Source organism: Protopterus annectens, chromosome 11.part0 (assembly GCF_019279795.1).
Source record: "Protopterus annectens isolate FY-2018-M chromosome 11.part0, PAN1.0, whole genome shotgun sequence".
NCBI classification, from domain to species: Eukaryota; Metazoa; Chordata; order Ceratodontiformes; family Protopteridae; genus Protopterus; species Protopterus annectens.
This window is the reverse complement of record NC_056745.1, coordinates 955181246-955206395: the sequence shown is the minus strand read 5'-3', so window position 1 is coordinate 955206395 and position 25150 is coordinate 955181246. Positions and strand designations below refer to the sequence as shown.

The window sequence follows — 25150 nt, the reverse complement described above, 5'->3', positions numbered from 1 at the left end:
CTCAAAGGTAAGGGAAAAGGAAGAGAAAATACCAACAATGGTATTGAGAAAATACACTACAAGTGTAATAAGGACAATAAAGGATATAATTCAAAAAGGAAAGAAGGTTATAAGTCTACTTTTACTCATGAAAAGCAAGTTAAAACTTGAGAACTAACAGTGACCACATTGTTTGTTGCAAAGGTGGCAAACAAAATCTGAAGTATAGTAGGGGACTAGTGAAATATGGGTAAGGAAGGAGATTGAGAGCTTTCAGTGTTCCACAAGCTGGAAAAGCAGCAGAGTTGGATCTGATGGTCAGATTCAAACCCATTTGTTGAGAAATGAATGAAAATAACATCATCAAATAATTACTTTAGCCATAACTTCCTTCTACTTGATCAGACAAATATGACAGCTGTACACATCCAAAAGTTCTTTTTTTGGGGGGGAGGGCAGTCAGCGTGTGAAAGAAACTGTTCCCAATAATCATCTGACCGCAGTTAAATGATCATGAACCTTACTTATTAGGAGTGTTTGCATGTATGTGCATGTGTGGCATGTGTCTCTGTAAATGTATGAGCAGAAACTGAAATATATTATTATGGCCATTACTTTGTTCAGCTAATCACAGTCAAATATTTACGTTGTATTCAATGAGGACGTTTTTTGAGGGGGAAGAGAAGATGTTTGTGTGTGAAAGCAAATGACTGTTGAACTTAATTTTCATGGCAGTCTATGTCTGAAATAAGCTAAAAATACTTTATTGTGCCTAGAAGTTTTTTTCTGATCTACATTCAATTATCAGAGGAGCATCCACTCTAAAAGCTGTTAAATTTGGTGTGGTGAAGTTCAGGCTGTGTGATAAAGCAAACTGGTCTGTACAAAAACTTGTTCACATTAAAAAGTTAATTCATCTGGCTTTTCAGGAGCAGTAGTATGTATGCATTTTCAAACAAGATGAAATACTGAGGTCAACCTTTCGCACTCTGAATACAGACAAACACTGATGAAGTACCTTGTGGGTGGCAGAAATGTAGAATGTATGTGAAAGTAACTGACGACTGACATGGCTTGTTCATGACTCTGTGTGTGTGTGTGTGTGTGTGTGTGTGTGTGTGTGTGTAAGCACTTGTGAAGTAAGCTAAAAAAATTAACATAACATAGACTGATTTTTTTTTTCTTTGATCCTCTTTTAAACAACATAGATGTACCCAATCTAAATATGCTTTATGGAGGGGAGGAGCTGTTTAAGCATTAAAGCAACTGTGCCCTATAATCTCAATCAAAGACAAATGGATATTAAAATGGCTTGTCTGGGGCAGTGTCTGTATGTGTTTGAAATATGCTGAAATATATTACCGTGGCGGTAGATTCTTTTTAACCTCCTCAGTGTCAAACATTAAAGCTTCATCTCCTCAAAAGTAATTATTCTGCAGAAGGTTGGGGAGAGTCTGTGTGTAAAACCAATAGACTGATGGTCTGGCTCATCAGCAGTAGGGTTTTGTGTGAAAATAAGTTGAAGTGTACTTCTGTGACCAGAACATCTTTAACTTTATAACACTCAAACATCAGATGTGTATCCAATTATAAGGTTGTAACTCCTAAGGTAAGGGTGAGGAAGCAATATAAGCCTGGAAATAACAGACCACTGCTGTCACCTGATCCTGATTAAATGATCTTCAGGTGTAGTGCCAATGCAGGTGTGGTAGAAGGTAGAATCTTTGTGCAAAAAATATAATCACATCAAATTTTATTTGCTAAAATGTATGTAAATCATCTAAGTAAAGACCATACACCATACCGGAAGGGGGATATTTTGCAGTCTGTGCAAAATAAACTCTAATTATTGTTTCACTGTAGTCCATGGCAAAACCGAAGACAACTCATCTTTTGGCTTTCAGAATTTTACTTTATTATAATGTCAAAGTACACCTACTGTAAATGACATTAGATTCAGTTCACACCAAACATCCATGTTTAATTTTCCTTAAGGAAGAAAAAACTCAAATACATTTGCTGTTTTAACATCAGATGTATTTTCCAGCATAAAATGCTCATAAAAATAAACATGGAAATAAATAAACAAAACAAAACATTACTGGGAACTTTGAAGTGTCATTGAGAAATCCAAAATAAAGCCTTTTCACTACCTTTGCACACAGAAGCACAAACAAAAGAGTTTATAACTGATAATAAAGCCTGACTCTGTAAAATAGTACACTACAAAATATCAAACTACAGAGATAAAATCCTGTAATAAGAGGCACCATCAAAAAGGTAGACATGGCCATTAAAATGTGTCAGGCTTGGCTAAGCTTTAATGAATCTGGTTTCTGTAAAGAAAACATGAATATATAACATCTGTTAAGGATAAGGAATAGGTAGGTACTAGGCTATCAGCCCTAGGGCCCATACAAGCCTAGCCAAAAAATGTACCCTGGCTTTCGCCACCCAAGAAAATTATTTTCCTGTGACCCTGTAGAGTAGAGCCACAGAAGTGATCCCCGGGGTGAATTTCCCATTTCCCAAGAATGCAATGCAAAGCAAGATACAAAGATATCTGTGCGACATGGCATTATATTGGATCATAGGAACAAACAGGTAAGTACTTTGAAGCCCATGTACACCTTGCATAATGACCTCAAAATGTGCTCCCACTTCCAGGATGGCAAAACATGCCAAGTTATGGATGAACACATGAGAATCCATCCAATCATCTATATACATCAGAAGCAAAATGGTGTACATATACTTTCCATATACATACTTACATACAAACGCACACTCTCTCTCTCTCTCCTCTCATATAAGGGTCTTTGTCACATAATCGAGCCACACTTCACCGAAAAAACTTTTGTAGAAGTGAAAAGAGCAAATGTTCAAATCAGTGAAAAATACCACAGGCAAAGTAAACACTTGGCCACCTTACGAATGACACACACACACTCTGCAGTATGTCAAACCCACCTAGGTGGGGGGCTACACTCCCCACAACCCCACAACTACATATATACCAACTCTAAGATAACACTACAGTGGGGAAAAGGGCAGTTTCCTAACATTGGCCAACTGTTTCCTTTCGCTGTGGAATTTTTTGCTGATGTGACATTCGCTTTATTGAACGTTTGAAGCGTTTCGGTGAAGTGTGGTTCAATTATGTGAAGTAGACCCACATATATGAATACATATCTCGATATATATAAATATATATATATATATATATATATATATATATATATATACACACACACACACACACACTGCATGTATGTGTGTGTATATTACACATACACACACACACAGATGACTGTAGCTGTAAGCCATTGACAAAAAAAAAAGAAAAAACTTTGCCAGTCCTCACATCATCAACATTAAAGTGGCCAACAGTAAAAACACTCAGTCTCAACACCAAAAAAAAAAAAAAAAAAAAGTTGAACCAGAAAAAAAATTATTTTTGTGTTTTTTGGTTTTTTTTTTGCGAATAAACCCTTTTTTTGTAGAGGACAAACCGCTATTCATCCCCCAATGGAAGCTACTCCACCCATACACCCTGCTACTTATATAAACCAACTCCCAGATCCCACAATGGCAAGGAAAAGGGAAATCTCCCTAAAGCTCTCTGTAAGCTGATCTTGCATTTGGTATTATCACACAACCTTCGACAAACCTTCTTTGACAAATTGTGAATTGACCCAACCAACAAGATAATTTACAATTTATAAAAAAAAGTTTGAGGAAAAAATGTATATAAAACCCACAAAAATGTTACCACACTCATAAAAGTAGCTCAATATTAAAGAGTTTAATCAGAGAAAATGTACACAGCTTTGTCAATGCTACAAATTCACCAAAACCAGTTCTGTTTATATATTCAAAAAATTACAATTACTGATATCAGAAACTATTTTATGCATAAGAAAAGCAATACTCACACCATAATATAAAATGCAGGCTTAATACATGCAGATCACATAAAGCAACAAATGTCCATTTGAAATACCCATCACACAGAGTATATAAAATGGATAATTTCATAGGATCATAGGAGGTTACTAGGCTATTGGCCTTGAGGTCCTTATAAGCCTAGCCAAGAGTTTAGCTCATGTTTAGACAAATCAGCACCCAATTCCCCTGTCCAGCAGCGACACAGGTGGAATCCCAGGGGTATATTTTCTGTTTCCCATCCAGTTATCCAGGTTGCGCTTAAAAAGCAGTAAAGAGGTACTCTGCTTGATGTGGAGAGGGATGGCACTACTGTTAGGGAAATACGTGATAGCCTTGAAGTTGATAGGCTGAGTGATTTTCAACCTTCCTTTGTGGAACAGAATTTTACCACACCTAGTGCCACTCAAGATCGGGCCATGATAGTCAATGCTCCGATTTTGAGAGTTAGGGATGATAACATGACCAACAGAAGGAAGACAAAACAACATACTTCATTTACAACTAATTTTACCAACTATAACAATGTTATAAAAAGTATCATACAGAAACATTGGGCTATCTTAACATTGGACACTGCAATGACTGGCTTAGTAGGGGCTGCACCCTATTTCATCTATCGAAGTAACAACAATCTTAAACGTTTGTTGTGCAATGATATTAAATGCCCTGGACAGTCAAGTCAACGCACTGGGACTTATCCTTGTAGGTCTTGTAGTGTGTGTAGGGTATTGACTAAACAACAAATATATAAACACCCCACTTTAGCGTTTGAATCTATTCCTAGATTCTATGCAGACTGCACTACCTGTTTTATAGTGTACTTAGCAACATGTGATGTATACCCCTGCTTCTATGTGGGTAAAACCATCCAACAATTGAGGGATGGTATACAAACATTTGTCAGATATGAGGAAGGGTGATATAAACAATGCCCTTGCCAAACATCGATCTAAATGCCCTGGACATGATTTTTCTTTTAGGGTGTTACAACACGTTTTTAAAAATGTGAGAGGTGGTAACTGTAACAACTATTTGGAGCAGATGGAGCTAAAATGGATTCTTAGGATGCAAGCTTACAAGAATCCAGGGTAGAATAGTCAGGTTAATATCAAACCCATTTTGAGTGGGCAGAGGCTTAAGGCACATAGGAAGTTGCATTGATTGTATGAGGAAATGATGTCATTGTTTTCTGGCACAATTTTCTCTTGTTTTTGACAGGTCAAGTGTTAGTTTAAAAATGTTAATGTTTTTTAATTTCTTATAGGATCTGAAGAAGATGTATGCAAAAGCGCTTGTCCTTTTTTATCTGATTTTTACATGGAATTTGTTTGTTGCTATTTTTAATCATCATTTTTATTAAAGCAGAACCAAAATGCAGCCAAACACAAACAGCTTAAACTCTAGGCGTTCGGAACTGCTGCAAAACGCCAAACGATGCTAATACACTTGTGGCAATTCCCTGGATGAACGAATAAAACAGCTGATAATTCCAGAATAAGAAAACTTTTATTACACAAACCAGATTAAGCGCTTTCACCTACTAACAACGTAGGCTTCATCAGATGCCTACGTTGTTAGTAGGTGAAAGCGCTTAATCTGGTTTGTGTAATAAAAGTTTTCTTATTCTGGAATTATCAGCTGTTTTATTCGTTCATCCAGGGAATTGCCACAAGTGTATTAGCATCGTTTGGCATTTTGCAGCAGTTCTGAACGCCTAGAGTTTAAGATTTTTATTAAAGCCATGTTTTCAGCTGTGGTTGTCCAGTTGCTATATGTTTTTTCTGAAGTTTGGTTTTCACCTGAACATTCAGTACGCACTGGTTATTTTCTTGTTTGCGTTTGTGATGTGGAGAGGGAGTCTATTCCATACATGGGGGAGTCTCTGGGACACAAATCTGTCCCGCCAACAAGTCTTGTTGATATCAACAAGTCTTGTTGATATCACAGACCAGGTTGAGGCCGAGCATGTGGGTTACTGGAGTGGAGCTTGACTTACAGGTATGTAGCAATCCCATCAAGGTGGGGTCCATGATCGCCTTGTATGCCAGATAGAGGTCACCTCTGAGAAGTTTGTATGAAACTGAGTAGAGGGGATAGGGCTTTTAGTCTATCTATGTATGGTAGATGTTTGAAGCCCTGGATTCTCCTGGTGAGGAACCTCTGTGATCTCTCCAGCTGCTGCATGTGCTTTGCGAGATACATGCAAAAAGGGGTGTTGTACTAAATAATGGGCCTTATAAGGGAAGAATACAGGGATGTTATGATCTCCTTGTCCCTGGATGAGATACCCTTACTTAAGAGGTGGGCCATGTAGAAGGCTTTCCGTACAACAGAAGCAACATGGTGGTCAAAAGTCAGGTTGTTATCAACCTGGGTGCCCAAATCCCTCACAACTGACTGTGTGCTTAGGACGTTGTTATTAATGTGATCATTTGTGGGGATGTCACTCTCCCCAAAGGGGAATAATGATGCATTTTTTGGTATTCAGCTTGAGGCAATGTTTCTGGCACCAGTCATTTGTCTGAGTGAGATCCTCTTGGAGGATGTCCACATCACCAGGGGAACTGATGATAGCACCCAGCTTGCAGACAGCTTGTTTCATAACAAAACATTCAGAATATTAGCATATCTATAACAGCAAGTATCTACAACAGTAATGACTAAGTTTCAATCTAATTACGTGGTGCATTAAAGACAACACCAATTTGAAAATGTAAAAAGAAAAATGCAACAATCTATTCAAGATGGAGCCCATCATAACTGTCCACGATGGCTTAGGAAAAGGAAAGCTCCAGTTAAACTGATCCAAAGATGCCCCGCCCACTAAGTAGGCAAATTAAAAATTTGTCTGACATCATGCACATTAGTATCACTCAATTTACATAATCTATATAAATGTAAACAATGCCCCTGTATAAATACTAATGTGCTTGAAGAGGTTGCTATGTGGCTTCTTGCATTACTGTCACTAAAATGAGCAGAAATATGATTTTTAAATAAATAAGCTGTATGACTAACGTAAAAAGATCCACATATATATATAGCAAGACATAAAATCCAAGTGTCACATAATAGTTCTTGGTGAATAACCGGTCTGGAAGATGATTCAATAAAAATTACAACTGCCACATGTGCAAGTAACCATGTGAATTCTGTGAATAAAACCAGCAAACATAAGGTTACATGTTGACTTAAAAGAATTAAAAACAATGAGCTAAGTTCCAGTTGGGTCAATAAATATAATAACAAGTATCAGTTAAAATGTTTGATCGAGCATTGTTTGTTAATACAATGGGCCAATACTTCTGAACAGTCTGTCCAATATATTTAAAATTAGTGACATAGGTGGTTACTGACTTAAGTTATGTGACTGAATTGGCTCAAATATTGTGCTGACATCTTTTCGGCCTTCTGTTTTTACCTATGATATTATTTATGAAGAATGTTCTCTATGTTTTGTAGAATAACAAGTGTGCTGTACCTTTAAGAAGCATTTCTAAGTCAGTGTGTGCATATAAATTCCTAGCAGGTGTTATCTTCGGTGCCATTTTGAAGGTGCAGCCAGAGTGTTAACATCTATGTGCATGATAGCTAGTTTGTTTATAAGTTAAAGTTACTTAACTTCATTTACAATGTGTTTGTACATAATAAAGCTGTTTGAACAAGAACCCACAATGTTCGCTTGTTTCTTCCTGATCTGGCGAGCGACAGTTTAAACATGGAATTAAACCACATAATCCACATTGGTATTCACCATTGGTTCTACAAAACTCTGGTTAACCTTTAAACTGAACTCACTTATATTCCTGAGTATGTGGGGAGAATGGAATTATCAGGAGTTAATGTATTTTTAGAAAACGATCTGCAGCGGATCAATGTAATTTATGCACCATCCAAATAATTATTAATTTCCAAATCCAAAAAATGAATCGTATGTAAATCTGCTTTTAAAGTAAAAGAATTACCAAACTAAATGGAATCATGATATTCTTCAAATCTAAGATTAGAATGCCCCCATCTTGCCAGAAAACCCAACAACTGTCTAGGTCCGTACACCATATCTTAAACTTTGTGAACAACTTACTGAATGTTGAATTATAAATGTACTTAACTTAAATGAATGAATAAAAATATAAGCATAACTGTGAGCAAAAGCCACCTCTGCAGCTGTACACAACAACTGCAACTAGCATTCCTTTTTAAAGCACAACACGCTTTGATTTAACACTAGTTTGGTTAACTGTAGGTGCATAATCAGTGTAATCTAACCAATCAGTGTAATCTAACCAATATTTTAATACTACCAGACCACCCTCATGTAGAATATAAGTGTATAATGAATTAACATCCAAGGTACACAAGTACCATGATTGCTCCAACTGTTTACCTGATGTAACCTTAATAAAATCAATAGTATCTTTAACACACAACGTTATGTGGTTTAACTGTGGTTTTAGGCATACCTCCAGAAAAGCAGAAAGTTTTTTTTTAATGAACCTCTGCCCAACAAAATGGTCTAGCATGAAGACACTTAACATTTCTGTGCACTTTTGAAAACATTAGAAATCTGAGGAGCATGTTCCAACACAGTTAACTGCATTCTCAAAGAGTTGGAAAACTCCAGAATGATCACATTACAACACAAACACATTAATCTGATTCTTGAACTGGGGTGTGGAGTCCAATGAAAATTTATAAAATGAAAAAACACATTAAAATAAGAACATAATTCTGTTATGACTTCATGCCTAAAATAAGTATTCATACATAAAAATGAAAGTTTGATTATTTTAAAAAATTGTAGCACTAAAATTTTAATAAAAATTAGTTTTATTAAAATTCTAGATACACTAACTTTTGTCTTTGGAGCAAGGAATATGATTTAATGATATTACATAATTATTTGTCCAAGTGAGGTACAAGAAAATATAATAAGAATAGGTCTATACATTCTGATGATGCAGCCCTTTAAGCAGAGGAAATAGATGAAAATACAGTGAGTATTAAGGTCACAGCCTTCTTGAAAATGGTCAGCAATAAAGGGATTAAAAAGACAAAATATGACAGTCAGTGTATGCAACTTTGGGATACATAATGACCATCACAAGAATGTTATTACAAAGGTGAGACACATGCTATGTGTGACAGTTGGGGAAATGCCAGAGTTGACTGGGTTTAAACCTTCTGAGAGCACATTTCTGAGAATGGAGCAATTTACAAAGGCTAAGGAATGTTCATGGGACACTACATCACTACCATTTTGCCAAATACTAAACCACAGTGCTTGGATTCTGGACTCACAGTACAAATAGTATAAATTAGGTACAGAAACTAGGAAATGTGCGGGGCAACATGTCATACACATTGCAAGTAGTAAAAAATAACCTGCTGAAAACAAAAACAACAGAGTATACAGATTAAGTCGCAATCCTGCATTCTCAATACAGAAAACAGTGAAATGCATACCTTAGTCGGCAATGTGCACATACACATAAACACATACATACACATTTTATATATATATATATATATATATATACATATATATATATATATATATATATATATAGATAGATCTATGTTGCTACATCAAAAGTACGTTTAATCAAAATGTACTACAGCGAACTCACATTCACGAAAGTGCATTTCAGCAAAAATGCACTTTTGTGGAAAAAAATGCCAAAAAACCTACAAAAATATGCAGGGGGGTGGGCAAGCCCCCCTGTGCCCCCCCACCACCCTACTTTAATATTGTCACTCCGAGATTGCACTACAGTGGAGAAAAGGGAATATTCCTTTATCCCCGCTGTACCGCAATCTAGGCAACAGTTTGCTTAGTTGTACAATCAACAGTACACATTGATGTACAACTAAATCTACATGCAAACTGCATGTTGTTTTTTTTTTCTTCTTCTTTTTTTTTTTTTTTGCGAAAGTGCATTTTTGCTAAAATGCACCTTCGTGAAAATTGAGTTTGCTCTAGTACATTTTGATTTAATGTACTTTTACTTTCGATGTTCAGACTAGGACCCATATATAAATATATATATATATATATATATATATATATAGACAGACACACACACACACACATATACATACGTGTGTAGTTTTGTGTGTGTGTGTGTGTGTGTGTGTGTGTGTGTGTGTGTGTGTGTGTGTGTGTGTGTGTGTGTGTGTGTTAGTGTACTGAATTTATACTATGCCTCTCTATAACATGAACAACTGAAAAGTTAAGGAGCAAATACACTGCAGCATCTACAAGTAACAACATAAAAGACTACAAAAAATTGTAAACTAAGGACATCAACACAAAATCATTACTTAACAGCAGATGTCCTAAAATAAGGTTGAAGAAAATCATCTTAAACTATAAATCAAAACCACACTTCAACATTTTCCTACCATGGGTTCCATTAGAATAAGTTCCAGGCTTGCATGGAGAGCAAGTAGGTGACCCATCATTGTAAAAGCCTGGATTACATGGTGGACAAGGCTTCTTTTCATTTGATAAAGGAAGTTGAAATGATCCTTTAATATCATCTCTGCAGATCTTGGGTTCTATCCACTTGTAGGTTATTTGAGTCTAAAATTAAAAGAAAAAAAAGCAAGCTTCAGTATTCATAAATTATGGCTCTTAAATTACATTTATTCTGTATCTGGAGTAGAATTCTCTGCAAATGAACTTGAAATGCTTCAGCTTCTTCGACTCAATGACATACCACCACCATATCTTCCCACCTATCTAATGAGATGTAAAATTCCTACCTGCACCTAGGAAAAGGCATGCAAGTAAATCAACTTTTGGTCACTATAAACTGCACAACCACAAATTAAGCTTCAGTTCCTGATGTACAGCAAGGTGAGAATCAACAAGGAACAGCTGATTCAACTATCAGCAGAACATACCAAGTGACATCTTACAGGTTCAAAGTTACTAAACCAAAAAGCAGCAAAACGTGCAAACATACTTTTACTACTTACCAAAAGTCTTAGCGACAATGCAAATTAATTAATGTAAACCCTTACACCTCAAGCTGTAATAATGACAGCAACATCTATCTCTCTGCTGGATATCTCCATCATGTCTCACTTGATTTTGTGGGTTCTTCTCATAAGGAGGTAACAGACAACTAGGCTTCACTGAAGTATGAGATTTCATATTATACCATGACCCCCCCCCCCCAAAAACGTGCACGCTGATTGGCCAGCGTGCACATTGTAAATCGAGTTATACTAATGGAAAAGGTCCGTCGCCGGACTTTTTCCATTAGTATAACTCTACTTAAAACACTGTCTCGCTATGTTAAATGGGTTTAACATAGCGAGACAGTTTAAAATAAGCAACGGAGATCTCCGTTGCTTATTTTAGCTGTCTCGCTATGCTAAACCCATTTAACATAGCGAGACAGGTTTTAAAAAAGCAACGGAGAAAGCAAGATCTCCGTTGCTTTTTCGCTATGTTAAATGTGTTTAACATAGCGAGACAGTTTAAAATAAGCAACGGACATCTCCATTGCTTATTTTAAAGCTGTCTCGCCATGTTAAACCCATTTAACATAGCTTAAACAGTAAAAGCAACGGAGATCTTGCTTTCTCCGTTGCTTTTGCTCAAACTCTGATGTACCGCGCAGGCGCAGTACATCAGAACTGCCGCTGATGCCAGACATCTGCGGAAGGGCAGTAAACAGGCATTATACTATGCCATTATTTAAGAAAAGTAATAGTTTCTTTTCTTAAATAAAGTCATGGTATAATAGCAATAACCCACTTCTGGGTGTGGGTAATGCTGTATTTACCCACGGTTGGCTTTGTTTGGTAAACCACGCCAACCGTGGGTAAATCCAGCATTACCCACACCCAGGTGTGGGTTATTGCTATATTAACTGCCATGTCTTATTTTCTCAAGAAGCTTTCATACATCATAAGTAGCACCCAAGTTAATATGCGGGCACAGCTTGGCATACTAAGAAACACAGTTTAGATTAACAACATTCAACAACAAACTTGGTACTTCCACTAACTGCATAAATTACTCAGCTCATGTTTAAAAAAAAATAGGAGTTGTAAGCAAATAGCACTATACCTTTTGTAAAACATCAAAGACAGTGATGTATGCAAATATGATGCTGGAATCATGCCTGCACAAAAACTATCCAGCATGTCTTCACTTATGTGACACACAGATTAACTATACACTTGCTCCATAAATACCCCACCCACCACCACCATCAGATATTCTCCTTTGCTCTTCATTATCCCATACTCCCAAAAATATTTAAACTAAAAAAGACAGACAGACCTACACACAATATACTTAACTGTAACTAGTGGCAGATTAAGTATATCATGGGCCCCCCAGGCTGTTTTCAATGCATGGACCCCCCGGCACACTTGTTTTTCAGAACCATCAAAAATGGACATGCTTGTTTGACTTTACTTTCCAAAGCAAATATACACTTACATAAGTAATTGTTTTAAATATTTGTTTTTCTATTAACTCAAAATCTATTTCGCCATTTGCTTAAGATTTGAACAGTCTTATGCATTTTTTTCAAACAAGAAATTAAATGCAGTTTAATAACCAATAACAGAATTAGCCACTTCAGTGCTTTTCAATCATATAAAGCCGTCCAAACCATCACCAACATAATCCAATAATTCTGACACGGTAAAACAAGAGATAAGGGTCAGCAATGACTTATGCTTGCCAATTTTGGCTTTAATGTTAATACTTGAATATTTTTCCCAAGTCAATCCATGGACTGAATTGCAATTATCAAATCTTCAAGGCAGTAAATTCTTTAATTTAAACCAGTCCTTACAGCCTTATTTTAAGTGCATAAACTGTTAAATAGTACCTATACAATATCTGTCAGTCAGGATGGTGCTATATTCAATGTAACTTTTTTTTTTTTTTTGCAATTTGGCATTACTATGGATGCAGTATAAATTAAATCAATGGTAGGTTATTTTCTCACACAACCCACCTCATTCACACCTACACCTTGGAAAATAATATAATAGTCTACACGTAAACTGAGCATTTTCTGAAATATATTGAAAACCTTAACAAAACAACTTTAAGTACTTTGTGAATAGTAAATGCCACTGAAAAGGTACACACGCTTGCAATTATCAATGTTGTGTTGCAAAAACATTTTTAAGCGATGACAGTCAATGCATTCAACATATTTCCCGTTATACTGTATTATACATGAAATTCTAAGCTTGATGGAAACTGTTCTTATCCATGCCTCAAAACAAACGGTCCAGAGAGAGACAAATAAAGCACAATAATAGGCAAGTCAAACATACAAAGAAACCTGGTAACCTACAGAATCATAAAGAAGACAGTATTTTGATAATATTGCTTGACTATCTCAACAAAAACACAAGCAAGGCAACAAGATAAATATCCAAGAGCACCACCGGTCTGGCAATGAAAGCCCAACTCAGTAACTGCTCGGCTCGAACAGGTGGCACAGGGTTTATTATCAAACACAACAAACAAAGAAAGAAACTTCCAAAATACGTGAAACCTCAGTTAAGCGCTTTCATCTGAATAAAACAGACTTCATCAGAACACTGTAGTCATGACTCTCCATCAATTAAATACACTTTTAGGCGCCAAAAAGTTTTTGAATTTAAAAAGACAGTACTCACTTAAAAACCTTCCCGAATGTTTGTAAGGATTGTAAGGCTTGTAAGGATATTTACAGGTTTAATAAAAAATATCAAACTGATAAATATATTAAACAATGTATTACTGACAACTTAACAGAGGGTGAACACAAATGTTTACAACAACTTGTGAACAACAATGAGATTAGAGTTATGAAACCTGATAGGGGGGGTGGAACTGTGTTATTCAATAGTATGGACTATATTAATGAAATATATAACATCTTACATCAACCTGGTAACTATGAAACTATCTCTATTAATGAGGTAAATACTGGTTATAAAAGAATTGATTTAGCACTGGAGAATTTTTGATTGACCAAAGAATTAATAGTGACACTTATCAATATTTAAAAGTGGAGTTTCCCACTATGGCCACTATTATAGGTATTCCCAAAGTCCATAAGAATTTGATGCACCCCCCCTTTTAGACCTATAGTATCAGGTAGTAAATCTAAAACATACCCCTTAGGGGTTGCTATAGACAGATGGATTAAACCTGTTTATAATAAAATTCTTCATCTCATCAAGGATTTGTGGATGTTTCTTGGACAACTCACACCTACTATTTGGAGGAGTGACCTAATTTTTATTACCATCGATGTCATAGACTTATTCTCATGTATCCCCAAAGATGTTGGGTTAGAATATTTTAGCAACAGTTTGAGGAAATTTTCCGACATGGATTGGGATCGAATATGCCTTATCACAGACATGATGGGTTTAGTGTTGGAGTATAACTACATTCATTTTGAATGTGAATTCTTCAGGCAAACCAGGGGTGTAGCTATGGGAGCATCTTGTGCTCCCATATTTGCAAACCTGGTTATGCTAGAATGGGAAACTGAATTCTTGTTTGGATGTGAATATTATCAATACATTGTTTATTATACGAGATATTGGGATGATTTGTTCTTGTTATGGAAGGGTCCCATTGACAAGATTAATTCCTTTTTTGATTATATCAATCGTACAACAGATTTTTTGAAATTCACACACAATATTAGTGACAGTGGCATCGCATATTTGGACACTTATATTAGTCATTCAGAAGGAGGGTTTGTATCACAAATACATAGAAAAGATACATTTTCTAACGATTATTTGGAATTCAGTAGTAATCATCCTCAGTATGTATTCAAAAATGTATTTAAGGGGCAATGTATTAGGGCAGCCCATATGTCTTCTACTAGAGAACTAATAAATAAAGAACTGGACTTTATTAAGTCTATGTTCATTAATAGGGGGTACCCTAACACTTTATTGTGTGATGTGGTCAATTATGTGAGAAAAGAATGGGGCAAAAAATATCTACCCTTGATGGGCAACACATTGCCCACTTTCACAAGAAATGATAGCATATCTTATAAGTCTGGGCATAGCAATCGGGTATGCGTGCTGACGTACTCTCCATTTGTGCAATATATTAAAAATATTATTAAAGGGCATTGGAATTTGATAACAGCGGATGAAGATACAGCAATGATATTGGGTACATATCCTTGTTTTGTGTATAAAACTGGATCCAATATCAAGAGAACATTGGAAGCTATGACAAATAAACAGGACGAGAAAAAGATAACATTTGGAACTAAGAAATGTGGGTCATGCACGCAATGTCATGCGGTCAGTGAAGATGAAGGCCGCAAATTAGATGATTACAACAGGACCTATGTAAAATGCAGGGCAGGCAATTGTAACACCAAATTCATTGTATATTTAGCAACATGTACAACATGCTCTGCATTTTACATAGGTAAAACTGAGAGACAGTTTAAGTGACGCATATATGATCATTTGTATAGCATTAGGGTTAAGGACAAAAATAATGCTTTATATCGACATATACATAAAAGTGGTGATTCACACTTTTTTAAATTTGCTATTATTGATTATGTCAATATATTATCTTGTGGTGGCAATTCGAAGGCTATTTTATTTATTTTATTTTTATTTATTTTACATTTGTTGACCGGGAAAGTCCGACTGGAACCAAGTCCATTTTCAGCGGAGGCCCGGGGAGATAAGCTCCAACAGAATACAAGAATAATAGCAGTCGAGTAAAAGAACATTGATTATACATAACATTTTTAGGTAATATTGTAGTTAAGAAAAGGAAAACAGTTAGAAGTACATTCTGACAATCAGTGTTACAAATTTCCAATTTTTGAGGGTGGTATTAGATTGCAAAAAGGAAAACACAAATTAGATAAGTAAAATTACATACATTATTTAAAGTTAGTCAGGTTTGTCACAGTAGCACATCCATTTTTGTTCCAGGTGTTGTTTGATAGAGGCTTTGAATTGGTCTGGGAAGGAGAGCATGGTAACGGCGTCTGGACGTTTGTTCCAGGTTCTACTTACAGAATTTGCAAATAGGGCCATGCCAGCCACGTTGTTAATTTTAGTTGTTTGTATTTGTAGCTTATTGGATGAGCGGAGCAGTCTTGAATTATTATGGGGGAAGATGTGGTGACTAAGGGCTGGAGTGTTATTTGGGTTCTTTAGGATTTTATTAGCCAATATTAGCAGGTTATACTTGACAAGATTGGGAAATTCCAGCCATCCAAGTTGTTTGAGGTTAATGCAGTTGTGGGTTCTGAAAGGAGAACCCGTAGCAAACCTAGCGATGTGATTATAGCAGGCTGGAAGTTTGTTAAGTTCAGATTTACTTACATTTTCTAGAAGTGGGGAAGTGTATAGGAGGGTGGATAGTAGGTGCGAGTGTGCAATGGCTATTTTAGCTATGGGGGGAGGAAGGTTTTTACTCTGTAGAATGAACCGAGTTTTTTGTTAATGGTTTTGATTGTCTGGCTTACATGGAGGTCAAATTTTAAGTAATTATCTATAGTGACACCTAGCAATTTGGTATTGGGGTCAGGGGAGATGACTGTCCCATCATTAGCTTGAATGGTAAAGGAGTGGGTATGGACCTTTGGTTTGGTGGAAATATGAGCATTTTGTTTTTTTTTTGGGATTTAGTAGTAGGCGACGTTTGGATAGCCAGTTTTCTACCACAGTAAAAGTAGCCTGGGTATCCCTTTTTAGATCATCTGGAGATGTGGCTGAGCAGATTAAAGTGGAATCATCAGCATACTGGATACAGCTGGTGTTTGGAATGATGGTAGTAAGATCATTAATAAAGATGGAAAACAATAGTGGTCCTAGGATGGAGCCTTGTGGAACTCCGATAGTATTGGGTAAGAGATCTGAGAGCTTATTCTGCCAGATGACTGCTTGTCGCCTGTCATTGAGATAGGATTTAAACCATAGAAGGGCACTGGGATGTAGTCTGAGATTCTGCAGGATTGAAATCATAAGTTGATGGTCCACCATGTCAAAGGCCTTGGAAAGGTCTAGGAAGAGGGCAGATGAGGTGTGATTATTGTTGCGGTTATCATTAATAGTGTTAGCGAAGGATAATAGGGCAGAGGTAGTACTATGATGTGGTCGAAAACCATGTTGGGTCTCAGCCATCAGGTCATTCTGGATTAGATGTTGCATAAGTTGTTTGTGTATGCATTTCTCCATTATCTTAGCTATTGGGGAGAGTATGGCTATGGGTCTGTAGTTGGAGTATTCAGTAGAGGGACCTCCTTTATGTAATGGAATAACATAAGATGTTTTCCAGATATTGGGAATTTTGGCTTCGGAAATGGTTTGGTTGATTAGGATAGAGATTGGAAAGGCAATAGCGTCAGCTGTCATTTGTAGATATTCAGCTGGGAGTTGGTCTGCGGATAGGGTGGTGGGTTTTAGTTCTTTGAGAAGCTTGCGTATAAAGGAGGTTGGTACAGGCTGAAAGCAAAATAGGTTTTGGCTACTAGAGTTGTTGTTATTTTCATCAAGGGAACTTTGAGGTATTTGGCTGGCAAGAGCTTGAATCGTTTTAGGTTTAAAAGAAAGCAGATGGCAGATTTTAACAGATGCCACAAGGCCACCGGGTATTAACGATCATATTAGTATTAAACCGTTTTTGGTTATGGCATAATGTTATATAGTTATTGTATGCAAATGATATTTTGGTAGGATACAAATCTATTGTTTTATATTCTGCTACATTTTCTACATTTTATAGTCTGTACATTTTGTACTTTTTTGTACAACATTCACTATTATTATTTTTTTATGTGATATTTTTTATGATATTTTTATGTGATATGTATGTAGTGAGTCATATGTTCCCTTTATATGTCCTATTTATATGTTTCATTGATGTTTATTATTTGTTTTTATACTGAAACATTCGGGAAGGTTTTTAAGTGAGTACTGTCTTTTTAAATTCAAAAACTTTTTTGGTGCCTAAAAGTGTATTTAATTGATGGAGAGTCATGACTACAGTGTTCTGATGAAGTCTGTTTTATTCAGATGAAAGCGCTTAACTGAGGTTTCATGTATTTTGGAAGTTTCTTTCTTTGTCTTTGTGTTTGATAATAAACCCTGTGTCACTTGTTCGAGCCAAGCAGTTATTGAGTTGGGCTTTCATTGCCAGACCGGTGGTGCTTTTGAATATTGCTTGACTAGAACAGCAAAATATCTTTGCCACTTAGAACACAACAGAATTGCCTTAATTCAGATTTTCTAACAAAGGAAGTGCCCTCTTCTAAAAAAAATGCATTGCATTTTTTTTCCAGGCTACAACTGATTTTAGAACCAACAGCTTACATTAAAATAAACACAGTGTAAATTTATCCAGGCTCTAAATTGTTCTTATAACCAACACATGATATGGCAATGATTCACCAGGATTCTCTCTACATTAACTACACCTGCACAGCTAGTCAGAACCTGTACATTGACAGATTTCTGCATATACATCAGAACTATAACATGAAGGAACCTAGTTACTTTAGTAATCTCTCATTTACAAGTGTTATGCGATAGCTGTAAGGTGAAATGAGTTAATAACACATTGTGCTAATTAAATTCTGTTTGTTCCGTTATCTAAAATGCGTAGTTTTTAACACTTGCAAACAAGAGGATTAAATGATGCAAAAATGTTCTAGAGTTTTGAGCAGGTTACCTGCTGCAGTATGTTTCACTTCCTTGACTATACTTAAGATGAAACTCGACAATTATTGGATTACAGGAAACTCATGTCTAACACACTAGAACATAAGCTCCCAAAACAGATATCCTTAATACTGCTAGCTGTTAAATCATGAATCTAAAATGTTGTACTAGCCAATATAATATGATGTATCTCAAAGATAGAAATCACTTGTAAACATCCCTCCAAACTATTAGCTAGACTCATAAACATTCATCAAGACCCCCTAGGATTCTACAAATTAAATATAATAACGAACTACATACGAATAACCAAGATATTTTGACCATTTTCGAAAAAAATATACAATAATCTGTAATGCAATACACCCAGAGTCCTATAATGATTTTTTTTTCCAGTATCTCATTTCAACAAATTGAAAAACACCAACTAAATTCCTGGAAGCTCCTTTAAGAACAGAAGAAATTATGGAGGCAATTAAAAGTCTAAAAAACAACAAATCAGGTCCAGATGGCTTCACTTCTAATTTTTATAAAATAATTACTTCTAAAATATCTCCTATTCTTCTTAAAATCTTCGAATATATTAGTAAATTTGGATTTAGGGACCTATACCTAAACAATTCTAAAACTATCTTTATTCACAAACCAAATACAAACAAATCTAACCCATCTAACTACAGACCAATTTTGCTTATTAACACAGACATTAAAATCATGACTATGGCTCTAGCAAATAGACTTAAAAAAGTCCTCCACACAATCATTTCTCCACAGCAATCAGGCTTCATAAAGGGTAGACAAACCTGGGACAACACACTCACTTTAGATGCAGCCATCCAACTTTCTGCAAACCATAAACTTCCCTATTACCTTATGGCACTCGATGCCACAAAAGCCTTTGATAGAGTCAATCATGAATTATTGTTGCTGACTCTAAAGCAATTTAACTTTCCAACTAATTTTATAAATACAATCAAAATCTTATATAATTCCTCTTTTACCATTCTGTATATTAATAAACTATGTTCTTCTAAAATAAAATTAAATAATGGAAGAAGACAGGGCTGTCCCCTCTCACCCTACCTCTTTGACATATATATCGAACCCCTATTTATATACTTAACACAAAAGACATTTCACCACATTCCCAATATTTTAGGGACAAATCTGGTATTTTCAGCCTTTGCTGATGACCTCATCATTTATTTCCAGTTACCTAATACTGGCTTAAAAAAAATTCAAAACACTATCGAAATCTTCTCGAAAACTTCCAATTATGAAATTAACCCTTCAAAATCTCTTATTTTTCCAATTAACCCAAGCAATCATAGAGCCTCTCTTTCCTATAACCCACATTAAGTTGAAATATACTTTTAAGTACCTAGGGATAATTTTTGACCATAACCATAACTCCTTACAAAATAATCTTGCCAAATCATGGACAAACATCAAAAATGATATGAAATTCCCCTTTTTGTCTAAAGTAGCAATTATAAAAATGAACATCCTACCCAGGTTATTATACCAATTTAATGCAACAAACAGCAACATCCCTTTAAACTTCTTTAAAAAGATAAACACAACTTTAACTAAATTAATTTGGTTTCCTAAAACCTCACGAATCTCTCTACCAAAATTAATGCTTCCAAAAAATAAAGGGGGATTGGGAATACCAGATTTTAGATTATACTACGACATAATTTGCACCAACAGAATCATGTTAATTGCAGACCATAATTCAATTAGCTCTACTCATTTCCCCCAATGGGTTGGTCTGTGGCATGCACATATAAAGCTGTGTAACATAAATCCCAAATCAATACCTTTCATAAATAAACCTGTGTTAAAAGACATGAAACTACATAAACTAATCAAATATAAAATTAATCTATTCCAGAAGCTCTTCTCTTCACTAGGTCTAACAAACGCACGTATTCTTTTGCAACCCATTCATTTAAATCCAAATCTAAAACTGGGTAATAAAATGATAAATCTTGACCAATTTCCCCAAATTAAAAACTAAAATGTCTGGGATTTCTATGCCATTAAGGATAACTCTATAAAGGACATAAAAATAAAATATGAACTTAATAACAAATATACAACAATTCTGAGACAAATCAAAGAGTTAGTATCTACTTTGGGTAATTTCCCTAATGAGGTTCAGGAAGAAAAAAACATTGCCCTATCCCTCCTGACGTGTCTAAAAATTAAAAAGAAAATTTTATCAATTACATACAGCTTTATCTCAACCATTACATATCAGTCTTATATTACATTTGCACAGTATTGGAGAAACAAAAACTCAGAACTGACAGAGGTTCACTTCTCCCAAGCAATAAATAATACAACCAGGTTTGCCCCGTTCAAGAAATTACTATATACACAATTAATGGTAAATAATAATGCATATTATACCCCGGAGCATCTTAACAGCTTCTTTCCAAATACTTCACCTCTCTGCCCTTTCTGCCCTACAGTGACAGCTGACCTCCTGCATATCCTGGGGTACTGTAAATATGCACAGAGCTTATGGAACTCACTTAGGATTAAACTGGGAAAAAATGGGTTATGGGAAATCCACCCTTTCATGGGAATTTGCTATATTGCATGTGGGTCAAAAGGGCCTTCCCACTAATGAAGTGAGAGTCCAGATTGCTCTCTTTATGCTAATTAAGCTTTATATAACACAGAATTGGTTGGACGGTTCTAAAACAAACTGGGAAAATTTTACAAAGATGGCATCAGAGTATATTCTATCCCATAAACTAACTACAGAAAATATTAGCAAACGCATGAAATACCTTAACTTCTGGAGTACAACCTTAGACTGTATCCTGAAGTAATATAAAATGGCTTTACAACTACTCTCCTATACTAGTACTATGGCTAGTCCTTCCCTCCAAAGGATTTAACTCATTCAATTCCTTTATAGTTATTTCAAAGTGTTAATATAGTAATAATAATAGTGTAAGAATGTAGCACTATATGTAAATAGTTGTATATGTGATGTTTTCATATTATCTTCTTTATTAACTACTGATTTTTCAATTTTGTGCCAGTAACGATAGTTTGAATTACTTGAGTCAAGAATGTCATGTGTCTTTTAATAGTACAGTCTCTCCTGTCATATTAAGAAAGTAAGCTTTAAATGTTTTGGTTGGTTATGTGAATGTTTATTGGCCTTATTTGTCTCTGTATGCTGACCAGTTTCAGTAAAATGTTTTTTTGTAAATGTTGTACCAAAATAATGAAACAAAAGTAAAATAAAGCTTTGAAAAAAAAAAAAGAAATCACTTGTAAACATCATAGTAAGAGATTAGCACCAGAACAAAATACTCATCAAAACTGCTTTAACAGTCACTTTAATCAAACTTACACAAAGCCAGTGGACCCAACTACTCTTTCCATACCTTGCAACTTCTTAGCTCATTTGGTCAAAAATAATGGGGGGGGGGGGTGATGGCATAAAATCATGGACAAAATTTAAATGCTACTCTAATTCAAACACAAACTTAACACAGCAACTGTTTTTCGACCAACATGCATTTTCTGAAGAGTATGAAGTATGAAACTGAAATGTCTGGCATTACTGACTGCCTGTATTTCTCACTAGTTTGCTAAAAAAGCAAGGCAAAAATATGAGCCAAAATTAGGGATGTTCTGAAAAATCAGGGATAGTTGAAATGCTATCACACAAAACTCAAAATTCTACATTAAGCCACATTGGTACTGTATAAAAAATTGCAGAAACACTGCAAGGAAGCTAACTTCCTCACCTTAAAAGTACTCTGCAAGAAAGTTAGCTTCCTCACCTTAAAAAATATTCTGCAAGCAAGTTAGCTTCTGCACCTTAAAAAATAGCAAAAAAAAATGCATATAAAAAAGAATAAGAAGAAAGTATTTCAGAATATACCAATCAGTACAAACAGGTTTAGTACCACACACCAGTAACAAGTATGCGAGTCCAAACTGAAACATGCTCTAACTCCTGCCAAAGTACATTCGTATTAGAGAAAATAATGATATGAACCCCCTAATGTTGCAAAGTCATGAAAAAAACAGACAAAATGAGGGGTTGGTATAATGGTTAAGATGTTTATCTCACAGACACAAAGTATAGAGTTTGATTCTCAATTTTGAAAGGGAAAATGGCTGAGATTAAAATGGTCCACAAGACTAATTTGCCTAGTACTTACCTATGAACAAAGTAATGGATACTCTACAAATTACAAAAACAAAAAACAAAAATCCCAGAGTGGGCAAAAACGTCAGCACGCTGATGAAAACCATGCATTATTAACAGTCTTCAGCAATAATCATACAATCCCAGTGGTCTATCCTATAGCCTATGTCCAACATATCCATGTATCTGGTGAATAATACAGCTGATGGTAAGGCCAGAGCAGCAGACACTGGTGTCACCATCCTCTGGCATGCCAGGATGATCTTATGTCACTTTGCAGAAGGCTTCAAGGCATCCTTCATTAATGCTCCCTTTTGATGGTTTGACTCTGTTTGGACCTTAGGTGAAAAAAGCATTTGCCAGGAGCAAGCATGAAGGCAAGACCCTATCTGCCATGGGAATCCACTTTTCCACCTCTCAAAGGACATTTTCTAGGAACCAAAGAAAGGGAAGATGATGTGGTGTGAAAAATTGCACAGATTTAGCCAAGCTGCTCCTGCAGGCAACCCCTCCAAGGCAGAGGGAGACTTAACTGTAATGGATGTCACCCTAGAGGCAGAGGCGGACCAAAGAACCAAAGGTTTCATGGTCTCTTTAGTGGGAAACCCTACCAGTGCTCTTGAAGGGTTGCACTCTGCAAGCAGTCGGGGAAGCTTATCCTTGCGCCATCAAGTCTGGCCAGCCAGCACACAAGATACATGGATGTTGAGAATAATCACCAAAGGCTACACTTTTCCCTTTGTTTCCCCTCCAAAGGAAAATATAAGAATTCCTGATGTACCACCCAGTCAGATGGAATCTGCAGCAGCAGAAGTAAAAACGCTGCTAGAACAAAGTGTCGTCCAGCAGGTTCCCCCCCAGACTAGTCAAGAGACAGAGTCTACTCCATGTTCTGTTTAGTTCCAAAGAAAACATGGGACTTCAGGCCATTCTTAGACCTAAGTCAACTCAACCAGTTCATGAAACAGACAAAGTTCCAAATTGTCAGGGTTCAGTCCTTTCTGCCTCTTCTGAGGAAGGAAGGATGACTGGATGTGCTCAACAGATCTCCAACATGCCTACTATTGTATGAAGATGGCAAGGCAATCCAGATTTCTCCACTTCCATCTGGGATTCAATCATTTTCTATTCAGGACACTACCCATTGGTTTTACCACAACCTCCCAGGTGTTCAACAAATGTATGGCAGTGGTAGAAGTGTATCTCAGGCTGCAGGGGTTTCAGCTGTTTCCATGTTTAGACTATTGGCTCCTTACCACACCAACCAGGGATCTGTTTGTTCAGCACAGGGACATCTTGTTCCACCCTGCAATCAACCATACAAAGAGTCAGTTAACCCAGACCTAACAGACAGAGTTCATTGGATACCACCTGGATACAAACTGCCAGAAGGCCAACTCCCGTAACTTAGAGTATTGTCCCTGCATCAAGTAGTTTATCAGGTTCTTCAACACCCATCCCTAAACTGAAGGCAAGATTAAGCAACTACAGTAACTCTCAGTTCTAAATTATTCCTTTCACTTCTCTTGAATGGTTGGACTTGATCAGGGACCTTGTCCTTTTGCAGCTTGGTGATGGCTGCTCCTCATACTACTGACATCTTTCCTCGTCCATCTTGTAGGCAAGCCTATTTATGTCGGACTGTTAAATAATGTCTCTGTTTTATGAGCAGGCAAAGTCGATATGAGGAAATTTGGGGAACAAAGGGAATTACTGATAGGGGAGGAGAGAGCCCGGGATCCAAAGCTTCTGAAAGGTGCTGATGTCAGTTCCAATAACCCAAAGGTTGAACCAGATGAAAACAAGGCAACACAAATCTAGCATTATGTTAAGTATATAACTTTGGTTTCATACAAGTAGACATCCAATATGATCCTTAAGAAACTTTCGAGCCTTTCTTATAAAATATAACAGATAAAACGGTAATAAATGTATTAGTCAGATGTTATTGGATATAAAAATTTCTACAGTTGGTAAACTGCATCAATTCATCATGCCACCTATGTTCACTCTTGCAATATGGGCAATAATCTAACGTACAAAATACCAAAATCTTAAGCGGAGGCTGAGCAGCACTTTAGTTTGAGTATAACTATCTGCTTAGGCTTTGTTTTAATTTTATATATAATTAGATAGCCAATTTACAGCAGAAAGGAGGTCATTAATCCACTGCACTCACAGCTGGCTGATATAAATTAATAACTACAAACTACTAATACAGAAATTGAATTACAGTAGTAAGAAATTTTATTTTGTCCTACACTCATTTGTTTTTTTTTTTTTTTTTTTTACAGCAGTTATTCTTGATTTTCTACAGCTACAATGAGATAAACTGGTCGA

The 25150-nt window shown here is 36.0% G+C and overlaps 1 protein-coding gene across 3 annotated transcripts in view; it reads right to left on the bottom strand.

Annotated features, from left to right (window-relative positions):
• The window catches only part of ELAPOR2 (endosome-lysosome associated apoptosis and autophagy regulator family member 2), a 1439853-nt gene that overhangs the window by 570556 nt on the left and 844147 nt on the right, over nt 1-25150 (bottom strand). For all 3 annotated transcript variants that reach the window (XM_044088347.1, XM_044088349.1, XM_044088348.1), the window contains one exon: nt 10333-10513. In XM_044088347.1, coding sequence (XP_043944282.1) covers nt 10333-10513 — 181 coding nt within the window. The remainder of the gene's footprint in view (nt 1-10332; nt 10514-25150) is intronic.